Source organism: Cynocephalus volans, chromosome 14 (genome assembly GCF_027409185.1).
Source record: "Cynocephalus volans isolate mCynVol1 chromosome 14, mCynVol1.pri, whole genome shotgun sequence".
NCBI lineage: Eukaryota > Metazoa > Chordata > Mammalia > Dermoptera > Cynocephalidae > Cynocephalus > Cynocephalus volans.
In genome coordinates, this window is record NC_084473.1 from 4,149,756 (window position 1) to 4,172,233 (window position 22,478).

General features: G+C 41.7%; 1 protein-coding gene and 1 pseudogene across 3 annotated transcripts in view; both read left to right on the top strand.

Annotated features, from left to right (window-relative positions):
* The window catches only part of TRAPPC12 (trafficking protein particle complex subunit 12), a 91,431-nt gene that overhangs the window by 17,695 nt on the left and 51,258 nt on the right, over positions 1 to 22,478 (top strand). For all 3 annotated transcript variants that reach the window (XM_063078106.1, XM_063078105.1, XM_063078108.1), the window contains one exon: positions 906 to 1,022. In XM_063078106.1, the coding sequence (XP_062934176.1) occupies positions 906 to 1,022 (117 nt within the window). The remainder of the gene's footprint in view (positions 1 to 905; positions 1,023 to 22,478) is intronic.
* Positions 14,086 to 14,223, top strand: LOC134363485 (U1 spliceosomal RNA; annotated as a pseudogene).

Below are 22,478 nucleotides of genomic sequence, written 5' to 3' on the forward strand. Positions count from 1 at the left end.
TTCCTGCTTTGGCACATCCCCATGTTTCACAGCAGCTCAGAGGTTTCTCCCTGAGTATTCCAGGTATTCAGTTTGTCTCTTCTTTCCTTGGGCTGCACAAAAGCACCTGTCCCCACCCCCTGCCCTTCCATGTCATACCTTTCATGCTTCAGATTCCACTTGTAATGTTCTTTAGCCCCATCTTTATATCAGTGTAATTTGAGGATTCAGGTCGGATATAGAAATTGCCCCAGTGCAGAGGCAAATGTGGACCCTCTCCCAGCACGCATCATAAAGTGTCCTTCTACCACCAACTCCCGTGAGCAGAGGCCTGGCTGAGCAAGGCTATAAAGGACCTGCTGGGAAAGGGAGGCTTCTCTTTTCCTTTGAACTTGGCATTGAAAAGAAGGTGGGCGTTTCCAAGCCTCCAGTAACTGGGCTTCGTTAGCCCTGGCCCCAGAGGCTCTCCTGTAGGCCCAAGAGAGTGTGGTGCATTGATGGGAGTCGGGCAGAGCTCTGCTCGGGCCAGCCCGCCACAGCATGAGTCCAGCCCGCCACTGTGGTGCTTCTCCCAGTGACCACAACCCCTTGTCCCAGCAGTGTCACCTCATACTCCTGGGGCTTCCCAGTCTTATCACCTGAATCCCCTCTCCTGGCTTGGTTTAGCCTCTTACTCTAAGGCTGGTACAGGTCATGGTGATCTACCATTTTCTCTTCAAAATAAAGGTCAATTCTAAAAATACACATTTTATTAATAATCCGTCATGATTTAACTTATGGTTAGTTGAAATTTTACTATATCATAATCACTGTTTTTACCTCCATAAGCCAAAAGAGAAAAGAAATTTTGGTTATAATGGGTTCTGGTTATCTGAGTTTAATTAACATGTTATTGTCTTGACGTGTTTTTTTTGTGTTCTTCCCAGGGAGATGCAGTTAGAGATTTGATGCTTCGCTTCCTGGGTGAAAAAGCTGCAGCAAAGAGACAGGTCTTAAATGCCAACTCAGTGGAACAGTCTTTTGTTGGATTGAAACAGCTCATCGTAAGTAACAATATACTTGGTTTTCAGTGTTGTTTTTAGATAAGTCCTGCCTTTCGTCGTAATATTTTCCATAGAAGTTAATTACTTTGAATATATTATTAAGAATCTTTGCACATGAATAAAATTTTGTTGGATTAGATATCAGTCCTGTGCAGCAAAAAGCATCATATTAATACATTGATAATTTTAAGTCCAATTAGTTAAAAAGCCATTATTGTAAATAATTAAATTACTTGAAGCAGCATATAGTTTGATCAAATATGCTTCATCAAATATAATACAGATAAGTGATTTTATGGTTTTTATTTTAATATACTCCATTTGGTATGGAAGATTTGTTGTTGTTGTTGTTGTTATTATTATTATTATTATTATTATTATTATTATTATTATTATTATTATTATTATTGTCCACCAGAGTTAAGAACTAGATAGCTGATTTTTGTCTTTGGCTTTTTAAGGAATTTATTTATTTTTAAATTAAAACCTCTTAATTGTGTGTACTTATGGGATACACAGTTATATGTCAGTAAAGGTATACAATGTGGTGATCAAATCAGTGTAATTAGCATATTCATTGTAGCAAAACTTTATCATTTCTTTGTGATGAAAACATTTGATCTCCTGTCTTAATATGGAAGATTTATTATTGAATGGGTGGATTTCTAAACATTTTTAAATCTCACGTTTTGTTTTAATTGAAAAAAATTGATTATACATAATTGTGGAGTAGAGTTGAATATCAATACATGTGTACAGTATTTGATGATCGATAATTAGCATAATTAGCATGTTGATCATTGCAAAACGTAATCATTCCTTGGGTCCATTAACCAATTTCTCGCTAACACCCCCTTTCCCACCTCTAGTAACCACAGTGCTGTTCTCTCCTGAAAGTTAAATGCAGTATTGTGATTGTTGTTTGCTTGTTTCTTTCTTTCTCTCTTAGCTTCCACTTATGAGTGAGGACATGTGGCATTTCTCTTTCTGTGCCTGGCTTGTTTCACTTAACAAAATTTTCTCCAAGCTCATCCATATTGCTGCTAGTGACAGAATTTCATTCCTTTTTATGACTGGGTAGTATTCCATTGTGTATATGTATACATTTTCCTTATCCAGTTGCCTGTCAGTGGACATTTAGGTTGATTTTATCCCTTGGCTATGGTAAATAGAGCTGCAGTAAACATAAGAGTGCAGATATCCCATCAACATGATGATTTCCATTCCGTTGGGTATATACCCAGCAGTGGGATTGCTGGATTATATGGTAGTTCTATCTATAGCATTCAAGGAACCTCCATACTGTTTTCCATAATACTTTGTCATGAATTTCATAGACTTCTTTAATTCATTAATACTGTATCACCAATACTATGCAAGTTGATTTGTTTCCAATAAATTTATAATCTATATGAGATCTTTAACAGTATTGAGTTGCTCTTGTGGTTTATTAAGGAAAAAATACTTGAAGTTTGTCATGTACACTTCATTCAGGAATCCTAAGGTAGCTGTCTGGTGAATACTGTCGGATGATAGCCACATTTCAAACCACATCTCATTTCCCCAACTTAGCCCCACTCGTATGTTCTAGAGTCGTTATTCCACGTTGTCTAGCTGGATACCTAGTGTGAATTTAGCAAAACAGTATTCCCATGTCTTGAGTGTAGTCAGAGGAAGTGCTATGTTGAAGGGGTTTGAAAATGAGGTGCCTCACTTTGGGAAGGAGACGGGCAGTCACCCTCACCCTAGCTGCGGTTCCAGCCGCACACCGTCCAGATGCTCACTCTTGATGTGGATGAGCAATCTGTTTTTTTTTTTTTTTCAATTTTATTTTGTCGATATACAATGTAGTTGATTATTGTGGCCCATTACCGAAACCTCCCTCCCTCCTCCCTCTCCCCGCTCCCACCCAACAATATCCTTTCGGATTGCTTGTCATATCAACTTCAAGTAATTGTGGTTGTTATATATCTTCTTCCCCCCAACCCCCCGTTTTTTTTTTTTTTTTGTGTGTGTGTGTGTGTGTGTGTGTGTGTGTGTGTGTGTATGTGTGTGTGTGTGTGTGTGTGTGAATTTATTTATTTATTTTTATCTCCCCCCAATAAGTGAGAACATGTAGTATTTCTCTTTCTGTGCCTGACTCGTTTCACTTAATATAATTCTCTCAAGGTCCATCCATGTTGTTGCAAATGGCAGTATTTCATTCGTTTTTATAGCTGAGTAGTATTCCATCGTGTACATATACCACACTTTCCGTATCCACTCATCCGATGATGGACATTTGGGCTAGTTCCAACTCTTGGCTGTTGTAAAGAGGGCTGCGATGAACATTGGGGAACAGGTATACCTTCGACTTGATGATTTCCATTCCTCTGGGTATATTCCCAGCAGTGGGATAGCTGGGTCATATGGCAGATCTATCTGCAATTGTTTGAGGACCCTCCCTACCATTTTCCATAGAGGCTGCACCATTTTGCAGTCCCACCAACAATGTATGAGAGTTCCTTTTTCTCTGCAACCTTGCCAGCATTTATCATTCAGAGTCTTTTGGATTTTAGCCATCCTAACTGAGGTTAGATGGTATCTCAGTGTGGTTTTGATTTGCATTTTCCGAATGCTGAGTGATGTTGAGCATTTTTTCATATGTCTGTTGGCCATTTCTGTATCTTCCTTAGAGAAATGCCTACTTAGCTCTTTTGCCCATTTTTTAATTGGGTTGCTTGTTTTTTTCTTGTAAAGTTGTTTGAGTTCCCGTGTATTCTGGAAATTAATCCTTTGTCAGATGTATATTTTGCAAATATTTTTTCCCACTCTGTTGGTTGTCTTTTAACTCTGTTAATTGTTTCTTTTGCTGTACAGAAGCTCTTTAGTTTGATATAATCCCATTTGTTTATTTTTCCTTTGGTTGCCCGTGCTTTTGCGGTCATATTCATGAACTCTGTGTCCAGTCCTACTTCACGAAGTGTTTCTCCTATGTTTTCTATAAGGAGTTTTATTGTTTCAGTGTGTATATTTAATTATTTAATCCATTTTGAGTTGACTTTAGTGTATGGTGAAAGGTAGGGGCTACTTTCATTCTCCTGCATATTGATATCCAGTGCTTTTAGCACCATTTGCTAAAGAGGCAGTCTCTTCCCCAGTGTATAGGCTTGGTGCCTTTGTCAAAGATCAGATGGCAGTAAGTGTGTGGGTTGATTTCTGGATTCTCTATTCTATTCCATTGATCAGTGTATCTGTTTTTATGCCAGTACCATACTGTTTTGGTTATTATAGCTTTTTGGTATAGTTTAAAGTCAGCTAGTGTGATGCCTCCAGCTTTATTTTTTTTGTTCAGCGTTGCTTTGGCTATGCATGGTCTTCTGTTATTCCATATAAATGTCTGGATAGTTCTTTCCATTACTAAGAAAAATGTCATTGGAATTTTGATGGGGATTGCATTGAATTTGTATATCACTTCGGGTAGTATGGAAATTTTCACTATGTTGATTCTTCCAATCCAAGAGTATGGGATATCTTTCCATCTTCTTGTATCCTCTCTAATTTCTCTCAGCAGTGGTTTGTAGTTTTCTTTATAGAGATTTTTCACATCCTTGGTTAACTCAATTCCTAAGTATTTTATTTTTTTGGTGGCTATTGTAAATGGGCAGGCTTTCTTGATTTCTCATTCTGCATCTTCACTATTGTAGAATGGAAATGCTACTGATTTTTGTGTGTTGATTTTGTATCCTGCTACTGTGCTGAAATCATTTATCAACTCCAAGAGTTTTTTTGTACAGGCTTTAGGCTGTTCGATATATAGGATCATGTCATCAGCAAACAGGGACAGTTTGACTTCATCTTTTCCAATCTGGATGCCCTTTATTTCCTTCTCTTCTCTGATTGCTCTGGCTAGTACTTCCAACACTATGTTGAATAGGAGTGGTGAGAGTGGGCATCCTTGTCTAGTTCCTGTTCTTAAAGGAAAAGCTTTCAGCTTTTCCCCATTCAGGATGATATTGGCAGTGGGTTTATCATATATGACTTTAATTATGTTGAGATACTTTCCATCTATACCTAACTTATAGAGGCTATTTGTCATGAATGAATGTTGAATTTTATCAAATGCTTTTTCAGCATCTATAGAGATGATCATATGGTCCTTGTGTTTGATTTTATTAATATGGTGTATCACATTTATTGATTTGCGTATGTTGAACCAACCTTGCATCCCTTGGATGAATCCCACTTGATCATGGTGAATAATTTCACGTATGTGTTGCTGTATTCTGTGTGCTAGTATTTTAGTGAGGATTTTTGCATCTATATTCATCAAGGATATCGGCCTGTAGTTTTCTTTTTTGGTTATATCTTTACCTGGTTTTGGTATCAGGATGATGTTGGTGTCATAGAATGAGATTGGGTGATTTGCATCTGTTTCAATCTTTTGGAATAGTTTATAAAGAATCGGTGTCAATTCGTCTTTGAATGTTTGGTAAAATTCTGCTGTGAATCCATCTTTCTTTGTTGGGAGCCTTCTGATAACAGCTTCAATCTCCTTTATTGTTATTGGTCTGGTCAGATTTTCTACGTCTTCATGGCTCAGTTTTGGGAGCTTGTGTGTGTCCAGAAATTTATCCATTTCCTCCAGATTTTCAAATTTGTTGGCGTATAGTTGTTTATAGTAGTCTCAAATGATTCCTTATATTTCAGATGAATCAGTTGTAATATCCCTTTTTCATTTCTAATTTTTGTTATTTGAATCTTCTCTCTTCTTTTTTTTGTTAGCCATGCTAATGGTTTGTCAATTTTATTTATCTTTTCAAAAAACCAACCTTTTGATTCATTGATCTTTTGAATTGTTTTTTGGGTTTCAATTTCATTAAGTTCTGCTCTGATCTTAATGATTTCTTTCCGTCTGCTAACTTTAGGTTTGGATTGTTCTTGTTTTTCTAGTTCTTTAAGGTGAAGTGTTAGGTTGTTCACTTGCCACCTTTCCATTCTTCTAAGGTGAGCGTTTAATGCAATAAATTTCCCCCTTAGTACTGCTTTTGCAGTATCCCACAGGTTTTGGTATGATGTATCATTATTTTCATTAGTTTCAATAAATTTTTTGATTTCCTGCTTGATTTCTTCTTGGACCCATATGTCATTAAGTAGAATGCTGTTTAATTTCCATGTGTTTGTATAGTTTCCAGAATTTCATTTGTTATTGATTTCTAATTTTAATCCATTGTGGTCTGAGAAAATATATGGGATAATTCCATTTTTTTTTTTAATTTGTTGAAACTTGATTTGTGACCTAATATGTGATCTATCCTGGAGAATGATCCATGTGCTGATGAGAAGAATGAATATTCTGAGATGGTTGGGTGGAATGTTCTGTGGATATCTGCCAAGTCCAATTGGTCTAGAGTATTGTTTAGATCTTGTGTTTCTCTGCTGATTCTTTGCCTAGATGATCTGTCCAATATTGACAGTGGTGTGTTCAGATCCCCTGCTATTATGGTATTAGTGTCTATTTCCTTCTTTAGGTCTAATAGATTTTGTTTTATAAATCTGGCTGCTCCAACATTGGGTGTGTATATATTTATGATTGTTATGTCTTCTTAATGGATCAATCCTTTTATCATTACATAGTGTCCCTCATTGTCTCTTTTTAGGGTTTTTAGTTTAAAGTCTATTTTATCAAATATAAGAATAGCTACTCCAGCTCGTTTGTCATTTGTTTGCATGGTAAATCTTTTTCCATACTCTCACTCTTAGTCTATGTGTGTCTTTATGGGTGAGGTGGGTCTCTTGAAGGCAGCATATAGTTGGATCCTCCTTTTTAATCCAGTCAGCCGGTCTATGTCTTTTGATTGGGGAATTTAAGCCTCTTACATTAAGTGTTGGTATTGAAAGTGTCGATTTATTCCTAGCATTTTATTGATTATTGTTTGGTTGTTTTAGGTGTCTTTTGTTCCTTGCTTTCTGATTTACTGTTTGTTTTCTGTGTTTGTTGGTTCCTTGGGTTGTAGATAGCCTTTTTGTTTTTTTTGTTTTCTCTTCATGAATGCCATTTTTATTATACTAGTTGGTTTTGATTTTTCTTGAGTTTTTATGGCAGTGGTAGTTATTTTTCTGGAACCAAACCCAGTACTCCCTTGAGAATTTCTTGTAAGGGTGGTCATGTGGTGGTGAACTCCCGCAGTTTTTATTTTTCTGAGAAATATACTATTTGCCCTTCATTTTGGAAGGATAGCCTTGCAGGGTAGAGTATTCTTGGCTGGCAATCTCTGTCTTTTAGTATTTTGAATGTATCATCCCATTCCTTTCTGGCTTTTAAGGTTTGTGATGAAAAGTCTGATTTTAGCCTGATTGGGGCTCCCTTATAGGTGATTTGATGCTTCTCTCTTGCAGCTTTTCAGATTCTCTCTTTGTCTTTGAGTTTTGCCAATTTGACTATAACATGTCTTGGAGAAGACCTTTGGATTGAATACGTTCGGAGATCGTTGAGCTTCTTGGATCTGATGATCTGTGATTTTTCCTACACCTGGGAAGTTTTCTGCCACTATTTTGTTGAATATGTTTTCAATGCAATCTCCTTTTTCCTCCCCTTCTGGAATACCCATGACTCGGATATTTGAGCACTTAAGGTTGTCTGATATCTCTCTCAGATTTTCTTCAGTGTCTTTGATTCTTTTTTCTTTTTTCTTTTTTTTTTTGTCTGCCTCTGTTATTTCAAACAGCCCATCTTCAAGTTCAGAGGTTCTCTCTTCAACTTCGACAAGCCTGCTGGTTAAACTCTCTGTTGTGTTTTTTATTTCACTGAATAACTTCTTCAGTTCGGCAAGTTCTGCTACATTTTTTTTTCAGGACATTGATTTCCTTGTACATTTCCTCTTTCAGGTCCTGTATACTTTTCCTCGTTTCATCATGATGTATAGCTGAGGTTTCTTGTATCTCATTCAGTTTCCTTAGAATTATCACTCGAAATTCCTTGTCAGTCATTTCAAGGGCTTCTTGTTCTATAGGATCTAGAGCTTGAGAGTTATTCTTTGGTGGTGTACTTTCTTGATTTTTCGTATTTCTGGTATCTTTTCTTTGATGTTTATTCATTGTGGCAGGGGGTTTCACAGTCCACAGGTTTGACACTATTGACTGACTAAGATGTTGCTGTGGTTGCCAATTTGGTATGGCTACCTCAGTGACTGCTCAGTTTGTCACTAGTGCCTTGCGTGTGTGGTTGCCTCGGGTCTTGGTCCTCTCCAGGGAGCCACCTCTCTGGTCAGCTTTTACTCTGCCGGGCTGCTGGATCATGGGGCAGTACTGCAGGGTGTGTGGTCTCTGCTGAGCTTCCACCTCCCGTGCTGGACTTCTCCCTGTTCTGTGCGCTCTGGCCCCGGCTGTTGGGATGCGCTGAGGCACCGCAGAGCATGTTGTCTCTGCAGAGCTTCCCCTTCTCCTGCGGGATGTTTCCCTGCTCTGAACGCAGTTGGCCAGGCTGGGAATGGAGCTGGGTGCCTGCAGTGAAGCCTACCTGCTGGATCACACAGTGGCGGCCCCACAGGGTGTGTGGTGTCTGCGGAGCCACTGCCTCCCCTGCCGGATGTCTCTGCACTCTGTGCGCACTGGGTGGGGCTGGGAATGGAGCCGGGTGGCGGCGGTGAAGCCTATCTGCCGGATCGTGCGACGGCGGCCCTGCAGGGCATGTGGTCTCCGCGGAGCTTCTGCCTCCCCTGCTGGACGTCTCCCTGTTCCATATACACTTGATGTTATGTTTTTATAATTTAAATCGGTTCATTTGTGGGAGAGAGTGACGCTAGGAACCGTCTATTCCGCCATCTTGACCGGAAGTCTCTTTTTTTTTAATCTTAAAAATTCATGCCAATTCTGCAACCATAGCTCGCGTGCTCGCTCCGGCCCCCCGCTGCTCCCCAGGCCCGGCTCCCGGCTCCAGCCACGCTGCTCGGACCACACAGCTGCTCAGACCGCACAGCTGCCCGGCATGGCTCCCTGGTCCCAGCAGTGCACACTCTCTGGATGAGCAATCTGAAGGACATGCATTAACTTTTCAACCTTTGAAAAAGAAAGTGGAATTTCCTACTTTACTTCACTTCTTTTTTTAAGAGCTGCTCATCTTATTTTTCTCAGTTATAAGTAAGTCTTCTATATTCAGCTTCAGATTTCACCCATTTTAAGCAAGTTTCAGTTCTTAACAATATAATAGTTGAGGGGTTTAGAAATGTATTGAGGATTTAACTTTGCAGCCCATTTAAATCAAAGGTGATGCTTCGGTTTCTCTTCAAATTGTACAAATCTTTCGCCTTTTTAAATCAGAGGTGAAGGTTAACCTGGGAATTTAAAACTAAAAAAGAAAATTAAATTTTTTAGCTTATTTTGGAGAAGCACATGGTTCAGTCTTGTTTCTAGAGGTGACCATCTTTCGTGTTATGATAGTGATATGTAAATCACTTAGGTGCACAAGGACTTCATAGTAAACTCAGAATAAAATAATCCTAGTTCTTATTTTATTGCATTCCCTCTACCATTAACCCAGTAATTGAAAGTTAGGTATGTAACCTGTCTTCCTTCTGCTAGAAATTACGAAGTTAGTAATTGGTCTCCCAACTTAGGGAGACCAAGATCTTAAACCAAAACCATAGCAGAGGAGTTATTTCTTGATCTTTCACAGTAGCATTTAGCAAAGTAACAAAATGCTTTCTTAATTGACTAGTTCTCTTGACTTCAGACATCCTTATGTCTAGTTTTGTGACTTCAGCATTAGTTTCAAAGCTTTACAGGGTTCAGGATGAGTTGGGGGCTGTCTGCTGCAGTGACCAGGCCACCTGGAGCTCCTTGAATGGGTGCAGCTCCCAGCTGTGACAGAGCAGGACCAGAGCGCTGATGTACAGAGGCCTTCCAGAAAGCATAGAGTGCTGATGTGCAGAGGCCTTCTAGGAAGCATAGGCCTGTGACATCCAGGCGGGGACATTGCTCTCTAGGTTTACTGGATTTCCTAGGCTCCTCTCCTTTTGGTTTTATATCCCATCTCTTATTTTCTAGTGTTCTGTCATCAGCAGATCACCTGCCTCCTACAGGAGCAAAAAGGAAAAAAAAAAAAATTAAAACCCTCTCATTCCACTCAAAAGTTAGTTTCTTGTATTCTTATTCTTCAACCTTGTTATCTTCCTGTGATCCCTGGTCTTTTGCCCAGGAAATCTTTCTCAGGGTCTTGCCAAAAAAGCCTGTTTTTGAGAAAGCACTGAACATTGGCAAAGTTACTTGGATTTTATCCCGACTTCTTTATATGTATGAACTGGAAAATGACATGTCATCAGTGTCAGTAACAAATGCTGTGACATGGAGTGGAGACAGAGCCAGTTACAAAGGTTAGAAATCTGTAATCCACACCGTGACAGCCAGCAACTGTCAGTCCTGTTCACCAGTGAATGGGTTGGGCACATAATAGGTACATGGCATTTTTCTAAATAAATAAAGAAATTAGTGAACGAGTTGATAAGAGTACCCCCAGATAGGAAGCTACTCTTTTGAGAAAGAAGTAGAGTCAGAATGTCGGTTTAAAGAAATGGAGGAAGGAACCCACACCGCTGATAGTGAGGATGGTACTAGAGGAATCCGCAGGAGAGTGGAGAAGTCGAACCACAAACAGTGGAGCAGTTTGAAGGAAATGGAATGTTACTTCCTCTGCCATGAGAGGAGAGGAGAGGAACCAATGGGAATTGGAATCTTTTTACTTGTATATGTATTCATGGGGTACAACATGATATGTCCATACATGTGTACATTGTGTAATGATCAAATCGGAGTAGTTAACATGTCAATCATCTTAAGCATTTACCATTTCTTTGTGATGCGAACATTTAAAAACCTCTCCTAGCAATTTTGAAATATATGTACAATATTTTAATTCTAGTCGGCCTACTATGCAATTGAACGCCAAAACTTCCCCTTCCTAACTGTGGCTTTATACCCATGGACTGATTCCTCAACTTTGCCCCCTCTTCCACCTGCCCTCCCTGTCCTCTAATTTAGCATATTTTCATACTGTGTATCCAGGAACCCCAGGGTTCCAGGGAGGGGCCTCAGGGTGACTGTGGGCATGGATGGGGAGTGCACTGGTGGGGGCAGTGTCGTGCCAAGCATTTCAGCTGTGTCTGTTTTATACATTGAAGTCTCTTTTGAGGCTCTCTTGAGACTTTGGGGGAGGAAGGGTGCATTTGGAAAACTAATATAGTCTAAAACCCTCACTTCGCAGATTAGAAAACTAAGAGCAAGAAAGGTGAAGAGGTTGGCCCAAAACATCAACCCAGATGTCCTAACCCTGGTCATTAGTACTGTGCACACTGCCATGTCCCACCTACAGTCTGCACAGCAGCCCAGGGAAGACCACACTTCCTGGTGGTGGTTTTTGCTCATTGACTACTTGCCCCGTGACTCAGTACTTTGAACCACTGAGTATATACCGTCTGGGAATTGTGCTTTCAGGATAGGTTCTAGCACTGGGTTGTATCCAGGAGTAGGATTTTTTCATAAGAAGATTTTTTTATATCTGATAGAATTGAAACAAACAAATTCTAAATTGTCTTTCTTCTGTTTCTATATTCATTCAGCAAATACATATTAAGCCTCTTTTGTCCAAGCAGTGACAGTAAAGGTTGCTATCATACGGTTCCTGCTCTGTGAAGTTCTGCCTTCTGACCACTTAACGGAGTTCACTCAGATTTACAAGTACTATACTGTTATTTTTAGAAAGAAGTACATATTTCAGATTCACAAATTTATTATAACTCGAGGGTACTTCTTCATAAGAGTCTTCATACTCGACAAACAACCATGCTGCACTCCTGACCCCAGAGTAAAGTTGGTTTCCCTTCCCCCTCCCTGTGCTCTGCTTGCGCTCCCACAGAGATGCTACTTGTTCCAGATCTCCAGCACCAGGGTCCCGAATCCTGGCTCTAACTGGTAAGGATCCTTACAGCTCCAGCACAAAAACCTCAGGCCTTCTTTGCCCCAGAGCAAAGTTCCCGGGGTTCAACTCTTGAGGGGGCTGAGAGACCTTCCAGAGTCTGAGAAACCAAACCTCCCCAGAAACTGTTCTTTCTCCTCTCTCCTCTGCTCTACCCTCTCCAGGTTCTGGAAACATCATTTGCATCGCCACCAGAAATATACACAGATGTCTTTATTCATTAACGCAGAGTGAGTATAAAAGCCCAGGCAGAGTCCCTATCCTTAAATAGACATAGAGAATGATCTTAACTGCAGGCATTTCTAACATGAGGTACACGGATGCTTCTGATAATCTGTGAACCACTGGAAATTGTATGCCCCACAAATTGCCTTTTTTCTAAGCATCTTTTATCATATTTACAGAAATGTGTAAGTAAGAATTGCTTGCTTACGTGGTTAGCAGACATTTTACACATAACACAAGTAAAGTTTTATTTTTAGTAAACATCAATCAAATGCTTCATTAAGTTTCTTTTACTGACATGATTCTGTAATTATACCTGTAATTGGAAAGCTTTCAGAAGGAAAGATGGAGATACTGTTTTTAAAAAAGGGGAAAACATACCAATTTTAAATATCTGTGTACTTTATAACTTGTCACTGAAGTTACAGGTCTCAGAGGTAGCCATTTGCACAGCCCATGTGACACTGGTAGAATGGATAGACTATTCCATTGTTGCCTTCATTTGACCTTGAAAACACTGCTGTAAGACACCAGCACAAGTGATAGACTGTATTTGAAGTATGACTTTATGATGATGAACATAAAAACCACACACAAAGCCATACATATTAGTTGTATTTAATTCGTTCTGCAGGCTATCTTTTATCTTCTGTTATTCTTAGTATTAGTAAATATATAGTGTTTTGTTTCTTTCAATACATTGAAAACACTTGAGGCCATTTGAGATTTTATTAGTAGTCCTAACAACGGGACCTATTTAAGGTGGGACGTGTATTTAGAAAATGATCATTACCTTGTCCTGGTCTTTTAATTATGTCCTAAAATAATTCCTTTTGTCTTTGAGGCCAGGAAAGACTCTCTGGATATATTTTCCTAAGTCATGTCAGAGTGTTCCAAGATTGTAATTTACGGAGAAATGAATGTCACAGCCTGGGGAGAGGAGCATTTAAATCACTTTAATGGTATCATGTGTAGAGTTAATGATTCCCTTTGAGTCTTAGATGGAGAAATGTACATACCGTTAGTTAGTTGGTTGACTTTTATTGGACTATTTTTCTCATCTTTTGGAAGTTGTAGAATGCCTATGTTCAGTTTTTCAAATAAAGTCTGTCTCTTATTTCCAAGTTTAAAAAAAAGTAATATTTATTTAAATTTAGATCTTTTTCTCATATCAAACTAACTTCATTATCTGAGTTCTACATGTCAAATACAGTAATTATGATATTTTCATAAGACCGCCACGGAGCTTAAAGTTTTGTATACTTTTATATACTTTAAATTCTAATTTTAAAAATAATTTCTTTGCTGAACATTTCTGACATCTAACAATGAAAATGGAGGAGGAAGGGGAAAACAATGAGATAAAAATAACAAAAGACACACTGAGAAAATAAGTAATTATAATTTCAAGTAACAGGCAGCATATGACCATAAGACCTGGCTCTGTCTCTCAGAGGGGGCTGAAGTTATGTCCCACTTTGGAAGGAAGAGTGCCAGGGGCTAGGACTCGATGCCGCGTTGGCTCTTCCCAGCCCAGCATCCTGTCTCCTCCACCCCTCCCTCATAGCTCTTGCCCAGCTGCACAGCCAGAGTGGAAGGGCGGGGTCATGCACCAGCCCTTTAATAGAGAGAGAGGGAACTAATTAATAAACCGTGGCACTGAATTAATTGATTATTTAAATGGGAAAAATAAAAATAGATCCCTGCCTCTTGCCACACACAGCAATAGATTCCAAATGAATTACCAATATTTTAAATTTCATAAAATAGAAAGAACTTGTGATGATTCAGGATGGAAAAGCAGTTCTTAAGGTACAAAACACTAAACCTTTAAGGAGAAGATTAATAAATGTGAGTACTTTGAATAAATCTTTAAGCTTGTGTACAACAATACTTACCTGGCAGGGGATGATCACAAAGGTGCTTTCCCAGGGTGAGGCTCATCTATCGCACGCTTGATGTGCTGACCCTACCGTTTCCCCAAATGTGGAATCTTGGCTGCATAATTGGTGGTAGTGGGGGACTGCATTAAAAAAAAAGAAAAGAGTAAAAAAATTTGTATACAACAAATACACCATAAACAACATTACCTTTATTTTTTTAAAATTATGATACAAAGAAAGCAATCCTCATCTCTCTGCTGCCTCTGCTGGCATGTCTGACCCTCAGACCAGAAGATAATCCAAATCTAAATTAGAGATTGGAGGAGACACACCTAGTGGGCCCCCCTGCCCCTGAGTTTGGGGTTTGAGTCTAGTCCTCACCCCTTTGCTCCCGAGCTCAGTGCTAGCTCCTCAGACCTGCCATCTGAATGACGATGGAAAGGGCACCCCAGAACCCCTGCCATGTGCTAATTTGTGTTATTGTCTCAAGGAATTGGGTTGTTCTTACTCCTGGAACATTGGCTTTCGGGTTAGTGTAAGTTTGTTTAGAGATAGCCGTATGTCACTTATAGGCCAATCAATATTAATCAGAAAATTGCTTAGCCTAATAGTGCACACTTATTCACTAGCAGCAGTTATCCCAGTAAATCTTTTATATTCAGTCATCTGTGGGAAAATTCTATTAGGAGAAACTGTAATAGGAGCATAAACATTGCTGCTTTCTATTTTCAGTCAGGAAAGAGGCCCCCTTTTAAAAGATTTACATTTATTTAAAAAATGAATAGTTAAGATACTAGGTTTTTGTTTCATCTTTAATAGTAGGGATCTAGTTTGACATATAGAAAACACCTCTTAGTATATGAAATCATAGCATGAGCTGAAGGCTTCTTACATATTTTATTGTTTGTCATCATTTGTGGAGCACTTCATATTTGCAAAGTCCTTGCAAATAATTATTACACATTTAAATGCTTTTTTAGTGGTGTTTCTATACATAGTGGATTAAAAATGGGATAGGAGCCTTTATTGCATAGTATTTCTTATTTCTTTCAAAAATATATAACTATTCATAATCAGATTTTCTCATGTATTTTTGCACCAACATATGAGTATGCTTCCTTTAATATCTCCTTGTCTACCCTGACTTGTATCTTTCTTAAAAATGTCTTTTTCTAATTTCTTAGGCTAACAACGGCATTACGGCATTTACTTATTTTTTTTTCCCCTAGTGAAGTTCAACTCATTAGTAAATTAGAATTTGTATTTCTTTGATTACTAGTGGGGTTAAATTTTATTTTTTTACTATCTTTTGTAGTGCTATGAATTTACTATGTATTCCCCAATGTTTTTAATGTCTGCACATTCTGGGTGCTGTACTAACGATGTACTTTTGGAAATTAAAGAGCAATGCGCTAGATGAGACCACTGCCCCAGGGAGCTTACTAGAGGAAAGACAAGACATCATCATAATTAAATGTTCACTTGGACTTCCAGAGTAGACCTAAGTGTGCAGAATGAACGGGACAGACTGTATTCTAGAGCAGTGCTTCCTAACCTTTTCATCATTGGTCTCCTGAGGAGCGTTTTTAGACACTCTTTCCTAGTCACCATCCTTAGCCCCGCATGAAATTAAATGCTAAGGAATAAGATTTTGTTGGGTAGGTTTGATCTTCAGGGGCCACTAATTATTGTTACCTGCAATTTCTTTATCCACCGCAATTCCTTTATCCCCCAAGAACCAAATCCCATCCCCGTGGGGTTGACATCACTGCACTGAGAATGTGTGTTCTGGGGGAATTAAGAATAGGAAGGTTTCTCTGTGTGCAGGAGCGGCATCGTTAAGATCAGATTTGAGCTAAGTTTGAAGGGTAGAAATCTGAGCAGATGTGGCAGGTGGATTCAGCCTGGGAGCAGCAGAGGGCCGCAAGGGCACGGTGACAGGGACAGACTGGCTGCGTCTTCATCCAAAACAGATGTCACTGCCATCTCCAACTTTCATGGCCACTGAAAGACTGTGAAGGGACAGCTGTTGTTAATAATTGATATAATTGTGCTTCCCATAGCCTGTACCATTGATTTAGGCCTGGTTGGCACACTTACAGCTTTGATGAAAGTTAGGGGTGCATTTCATGCAAAGATGGGCATATATGTTGGTAAGGATAACCTGAAAAGGCCTGACTAAGCTGTGAGGATTGGTCACAAATAGGAGTTGTTTCATAACAAAAATAAGGAAAATATACCAGAACTCACTGACTAGGCAATTAGTAAGTGCCTGCTCTATGCAGAGGATCATATTCATCTGCAAAAATAAACAGTGGTCTCTGCTCTGAAGGAGCCATCCAGCAGAAAACAGTTAAATATTTTTAGTGCAAAGGGACAACTCAAGGTTTCTGGTGGAGATTAATAATTATTATTTGCAGTTTCTATTCTTAACTTTTATAATTAAACTTTTGTTCACAAACACTGGCAGTTTTACTTTGTCTAACCAGTGCATACCCTGTCTATCTAGAATTTGTCAATTTTCGGTTACTTCCCACACTGCTTCTATTTGTGATGGTCAGAAGTTGAATCCTTGAACTCAAAGGAACCTTATCTTAATTTATTTTATCCTGGGACAGCTAGACTTGATAGTAGCAAAGGGATGATCCCACATTATCTCAGTTTCCCGATGCTATCCTAGAAACCCTTGATGAAGAGCTTTTGGGTAACATGTTGTAACTCTCTTGGTCTGTTCAATAGTATCAGCAGCTCTTGTCTGTCAAGGATCAATTTTATAGTTTCTGAAAAGCTGATGTATGTTCAGATATCCAAAGTAGGGCATCAGATTAACAAATGATGTCTGCGTTTGTTTTATTGAATATCATACAGCCATTAAAAATCATGTACTGATGATGCCAATAACACCAAGGTCAAGGGTTCAGATCCCTGTACCAGCCAGCAACAAAACAAAAACAAACCCCCCAAAACATAAACTGTTTTATATCCTTTGTTTCACTCAAAACTTTCTTGTATCCTCAGATACATGATTTTTTTGGCTGCTGGCCAGTACAGGGCTCAAACACTGGACCTTGTTGTTAATAAAACTACACTCTAACCAATTGAGCTAACTGGCCAACCTATAAAATAGTCTATGTTTTTAACAGTAGCTTACAAGGATATTTGAGAGAGTATATCACTGTTCACAGTTGACTTTTTCTTTCCGTGGTCACTGCATTGTGGACAATGGCTGGGGGTGGTATGGAGTGGGCGTTAGCTGACACTGAAGCAGTGACCTGCACAGCAGTGACGTAAGTGTTCAAGAGGTGTCAGCACATGTAATGACCTCGCTGTGCCCACCTCCTCAACCTGCTTCTCTGCTGTAATCCCTGTAGTGTCTAATGATAGCACCACTTGCCCTCGCCAGAACCTGGAAACTTTACCTACTATATATTTAATATTTAAGAAGTTTGTCTCTTCTGTCATGTCCCTCCACACCTGGGCTACACTGGGCCCTTGTTTCTTTGTGCCCATTTCACTAATCTAGCTCAGTGGCCTTTGTGTTCACATAATACCCGAAAACTAGGTACCCCCCTCACATTTTAAGTTATCTAAAATGTTTTATCATAAATTTAAATTGCTGCAAAGGATAATTAATTTCTAACATATAGCATGTAGCAAATGTATTTTAATTATAATTCCACCAACACATAGGACTATAGATTAAGCTCATTGAGTTCTGGGAAATGTGACCCACTTGGCAGCCAGTATTCGTCATAAAGCAGTCACTCCAATCAGGCACATGTTCTCTTAGAAGAAATCTCACTTCATCTTGTAATCCAAATAGACACACCAGTGTGATCCTGGCAGCAGTCACCCCACTCTGAGTTTCAGTCCTTGGAATTCTCTCCCCCACTGCCATCAGGATCCTGTTGCCCCCTCCTCCTCAACCCGGGAGTCTGGCCTCTGCCTCCAACCCAGCCTCAACCCTGCCAGCCTCCCCCACGGTGCCCCAGTAACCGCAGGTCTGCAGCCACCTGTGCACACTCTGCTAGTTTATCAGCCACTCTCCACACATTCCACAGTGTCAGGTTCCCATAGTGTCCTCGTGGGGACTCCTGCCTGCTACGCCCTCCACCTGGGATGCTGTCCCCTCCCGTCCACTTGTGCCCCTCCTGTCCACCTTACAGGATGCACCACCCAACACCACCAGTCTCGGGTGCTCCTTCCCCAATTGAATGTCTGTAATTTCATAAACGCACGTGTGTATGAACACACGCGTGTATTTGTGTGTGTGCGTGTGTGTATCTTCACTGTTTTATAGTCCTTCACTCCGTATGGCTGTCCCTCATACCAGATCCATCTCTATGCCCCTGTCGCCTGGCATAGGGCATACTTCTGCTTAGGCACGAAGGAAATGTTCATTGAGCAAGTGAATGACTGAGTGCTTCTGTTCACAGTATCAAGAGACAGCTAAGCCAGCTCTAGCAGCCGAGCTTGCTGAAGGTGCTGACTCCCTGACTGACTGACACCTCTGCCTCACAGTCTACTCTCATCAGAGCTTCCACAGATAGATTCTTTATTCCTCTCCTCAAAAGTTATCAGTACACTAATACCCAGGGGTGCTCTGGGAGCTGTTCTATGTTTCCTACAGGCAGCAATTCTGTCATCCAGGGGTGTTCTGGAAGCCAGTCTGCATTTCCTGCAGGCAGCGATCCTGTTCTTGAAATCCAAGCGTAGAAACTGCACAGCCCACATGCACTTACCAAGCATGCTTCCCTGGCCTTTTCACTGTGTCTGCTCCTAGTCTGGCATCCCTTGATGCCACAGCAGGACTACGTGCCCACAGTTGCTGCTCGCTCTCCTAGGCAGGGCCTACCTCTCTCTCCCTGGGTCACCTCTTCCCTGCGTGTGTTCTGCTCCCCACTTCTTTGGTGTGTCTTCGCTCCTGAGCTGCAGTCTCCACCTGCACATTTACTAGACACTTGGATTTGAATGTTCCACCGTCTTCTGTAATTTTGGAAAACCCAACTGATCCATCTGCCATTTTTCAAAATTTTATTTCAAAATTTATTTTTCTATTTTGAAGCATCTAGTTGACCCCTCTTACCTGGAACTAAAGCCTGGACTTTGTAACTGGATGCTGGAGGCCTGCCAAGCCCCCTCTGTGCCAGCACCTGGTCATCAATGGGCCTTGTCCCCAGCCCAGCACAGCCTGCCCCCGGCAAGCGTGCAGTGACTGTTTGCTGAGCAGTGGTTGAGAGCAGTCAGTCTCCTCCAGCATCTGCTCATCACCATCTTTGCTGTCCTTCCTCGGGGTTACTTGTTTCTCAAAGCAGCATTACATCTCAGCTGCCTCGTTTCCAAAAACTCATCGTAATACTTTCTTTATAATGTTATTATGACCAAAAAAAAGGTAACAACTCCTGCTCTTGAGCTTACAGCCTAGTAAGATGTGTCCATGAGTAGGTCATTACAGTGCCATAGTGAGGAGGCCCCAAAACGCACCATTTTCCATGGAGGTGCTAAGTACTTGACATGCGTTAGTGGTTCCTCCTCACGAGAACAGTGACCACTGTTCACATCCCCATTTTATGATGAGGAAACCAGGGTATGGTGCAGTAACTTGTCTGGGTCCCATGGCTCATAGCAGCTCATGAGTAACACCTGATAGTCTGCCTCACCTGACACCTTTGTCCTCGCCCAGTGACTCTGGGATCCACATAGCTGGCCTGGACAGGACCAGGGCCCCTCAGTCCCTAAAGCTTCTCATCTCTAGCTCCCATCTCTTTGGCCAGGACTTAGGCCCCTTCTCCTGTGGTCACACTTACAGCCTTGCCATCACCCACACGGATCCACCAACAAAATCACAGACTCCCACATGCTGCTTTTATCCCAGCACCTTCTCCCGCCAGCCAGCGTTCACATCCTCCCACAGGGCCATCCTCCCACCCTAGTGGATGTTCTGGCCCATTAGTCTGCTTTCTCCCTGAGCATTAGCACCTTGTTTCTTCCCTTCCTTCTTTACTGAACACAGTTTCTGTGGTCCACATCTCAAAAATGCTCTTAAAAAAATCGCAGACATGCTGGGTCTCTCGCTCTGTCATTGTGCACATCTCAGGTGATGCTGCTTGCAGCTCTCTCCGCACCATCACCTGGCCAGCAGGGCTTGCTGGAGAACTTTCCACACCCAGATGTCTGCAAACTGACTCCCGTCACTTCCCGTGGATCTCCGGCATGGCAGGGCTGTCCTGTTAATTTTCTGTCTTCTCCAGTTACCTTTTTAGACTGTCTACTTCTTTCTAACCTCACACCCGTGCCCTTCCTGCTCACTCTTAAAGATGCATGACCTTCCCCTCAGCTCTGGAGCAAACACAGAGGCCACAAATAGGAGCCACTCACATCCCCAGTCCCATGGGTACACCTGCTGAGATGCACACTCAGATTGTCCCTCCCCAGACTGCCCTCAGCTGCACACTCTCCTGCCTTCTGGAAACCTGTGTCATTGACTCTCCTTTCTTTCTAATATGTGCTCAGTCTTTCTACAACTGGATGCTCCTCGCTGATGCTCCTCGCATGCTTTTTTAAATGTTCACGTATTTGGTTAACCTCAGTCACTGCGTCTTACCTTCTCTGGCCACTGCCTCGTTCCTCCCCTGCCTTTGATGGCTTGGAGTGCTCAGATTTCCCTAGAGCAGCCTAGAGCTCCCAGCTCTCTGCTGCCTCTCCTCCCTTCCACAGGTTCCATTCCTCACTGAGCTCCAGTCTTCTCTCTCCACAGACCCAGCTCTCAACAAGGCCACTAATAACTCTGTGTCTGAGTTCAAGTCTTCTCCATCAAAATATGGCGACTGCATGTTGCCCTGTGGCCTGTGCTCTTGGAAGCCTGTGAAGGCTGACACAGCTGAGCAATTAAGTTATTCCATTATGCTCCCAGGTGTTTCACCCAATTAAGTCACATACTTATATCCACACAAAATCCTGCACACAGTTGTCAATAACAGCTTTATTCCTAGTTGCCAAAAACTAGAGGCAATGAAGGTATCCTTCAGTAGGTGAGCAGATAAACAAACTGGAACATCTGTGAAACAGTTGTCATTCAGCACTAAGAAGAAATGAGCTGTGGATCCATGGAAAGTCCTGCAGGGACCCGAGAGACATGTCAGCGCGTGTGTCAGACCCGCAGCTAATCAGTGGCAGAGCCCAGGCTGTCCTGAAGTTCTCAGCCCCACACCACCTTCCTTCCTTACTTGGGCAGCTTCTCTAACCATACACGTGCCCAGACACTCACTCAGAGGGCAGAAAGAACAGAAAAGAGTTTCTTCCACAAGGAGAGGTGCTGGTTTTTGCTGACAAAACTATGAAAAGAAACCTTGAACTCACGCTGTAGGAAGGAACAGGAGGGATGCATGTAGGGACACTTTGGGAACTCTTCAACGGCACTGTTCACATTTTCAATGTCTGTTTCAGTCTTGGCGCTGTGCCGGGTGCTTCTGTATGCCATCTTATTGATAATCCTTACATCAGTGAGTGGGACCGATCACCTCAGCTCTGACACCTTGAGCTAACCCCGAGCCTCTCAGAAACCTGTGACCCACGCATCCTGATGGCAGTATGGCACCCTCTTCTGCGCTGCCTCTCCAGAAGGCAGAGCACATGTACTGGCCCTGCCCCGAGGAACCCCAAGGGAAGGACTGCAGGACCACTGTACTGAAAAGCTGAGACTCACTGTCCACTCGCGAGCACCCCATTGACAGGCCCATGCTCTCTGTGTCCTCACCTGTCACGCAGAAAGGTGCTGAACAGGAGTGTGCACATGTCAGTGCACAGAAGAGGTGCATGGTGTACCCTAATACATGTCTTTAAATAGGATCATGTCCCTCTCTTGCCAAAAACCCTTCGGTGGCTTCCCACTGCCCTCAGGATGAGCCTGGGATCTCTCCCACGGCCTGAAGCCCTGCCTGTGTGTTCATTCCCTCTGCATGCTCTCCCTCCCCCGTGACGCCCTGCCACAGGGACTCACCTGCTGCTCAGGCACACACTGTCCTTTGAGACAGCTCCCTCTGCCTGGAGCATCCTTCCCCCTTTCTTGACCCGCTTTTTGCTAGTCATCCTTAAGGTTTCCACTTCAGTATCCTTTCCTTCCCTCTCTTTCCTCCCCTTCCCTCCCTCAGTCCCTCATTCTCTCCCTCCTGTCCCCTCCCCTTCCCACCACCCTACTAAGATTAACTTAGGCCACCCAGTTACACACTCCCCTGGCACCCTAGACTTCTTGTCCAAGAAACACTGGCACACATAATCATTCAGTTAATCCTTGAAAAGCATGTTGGTAATGTCTGTCTCCCTTGCTGGGTTCTACACAGATGGAGGTGAGGATGCAGCGTGCATTTGCCACTCTGCCCCTGAGGTCTGCAGTCTCTGCCA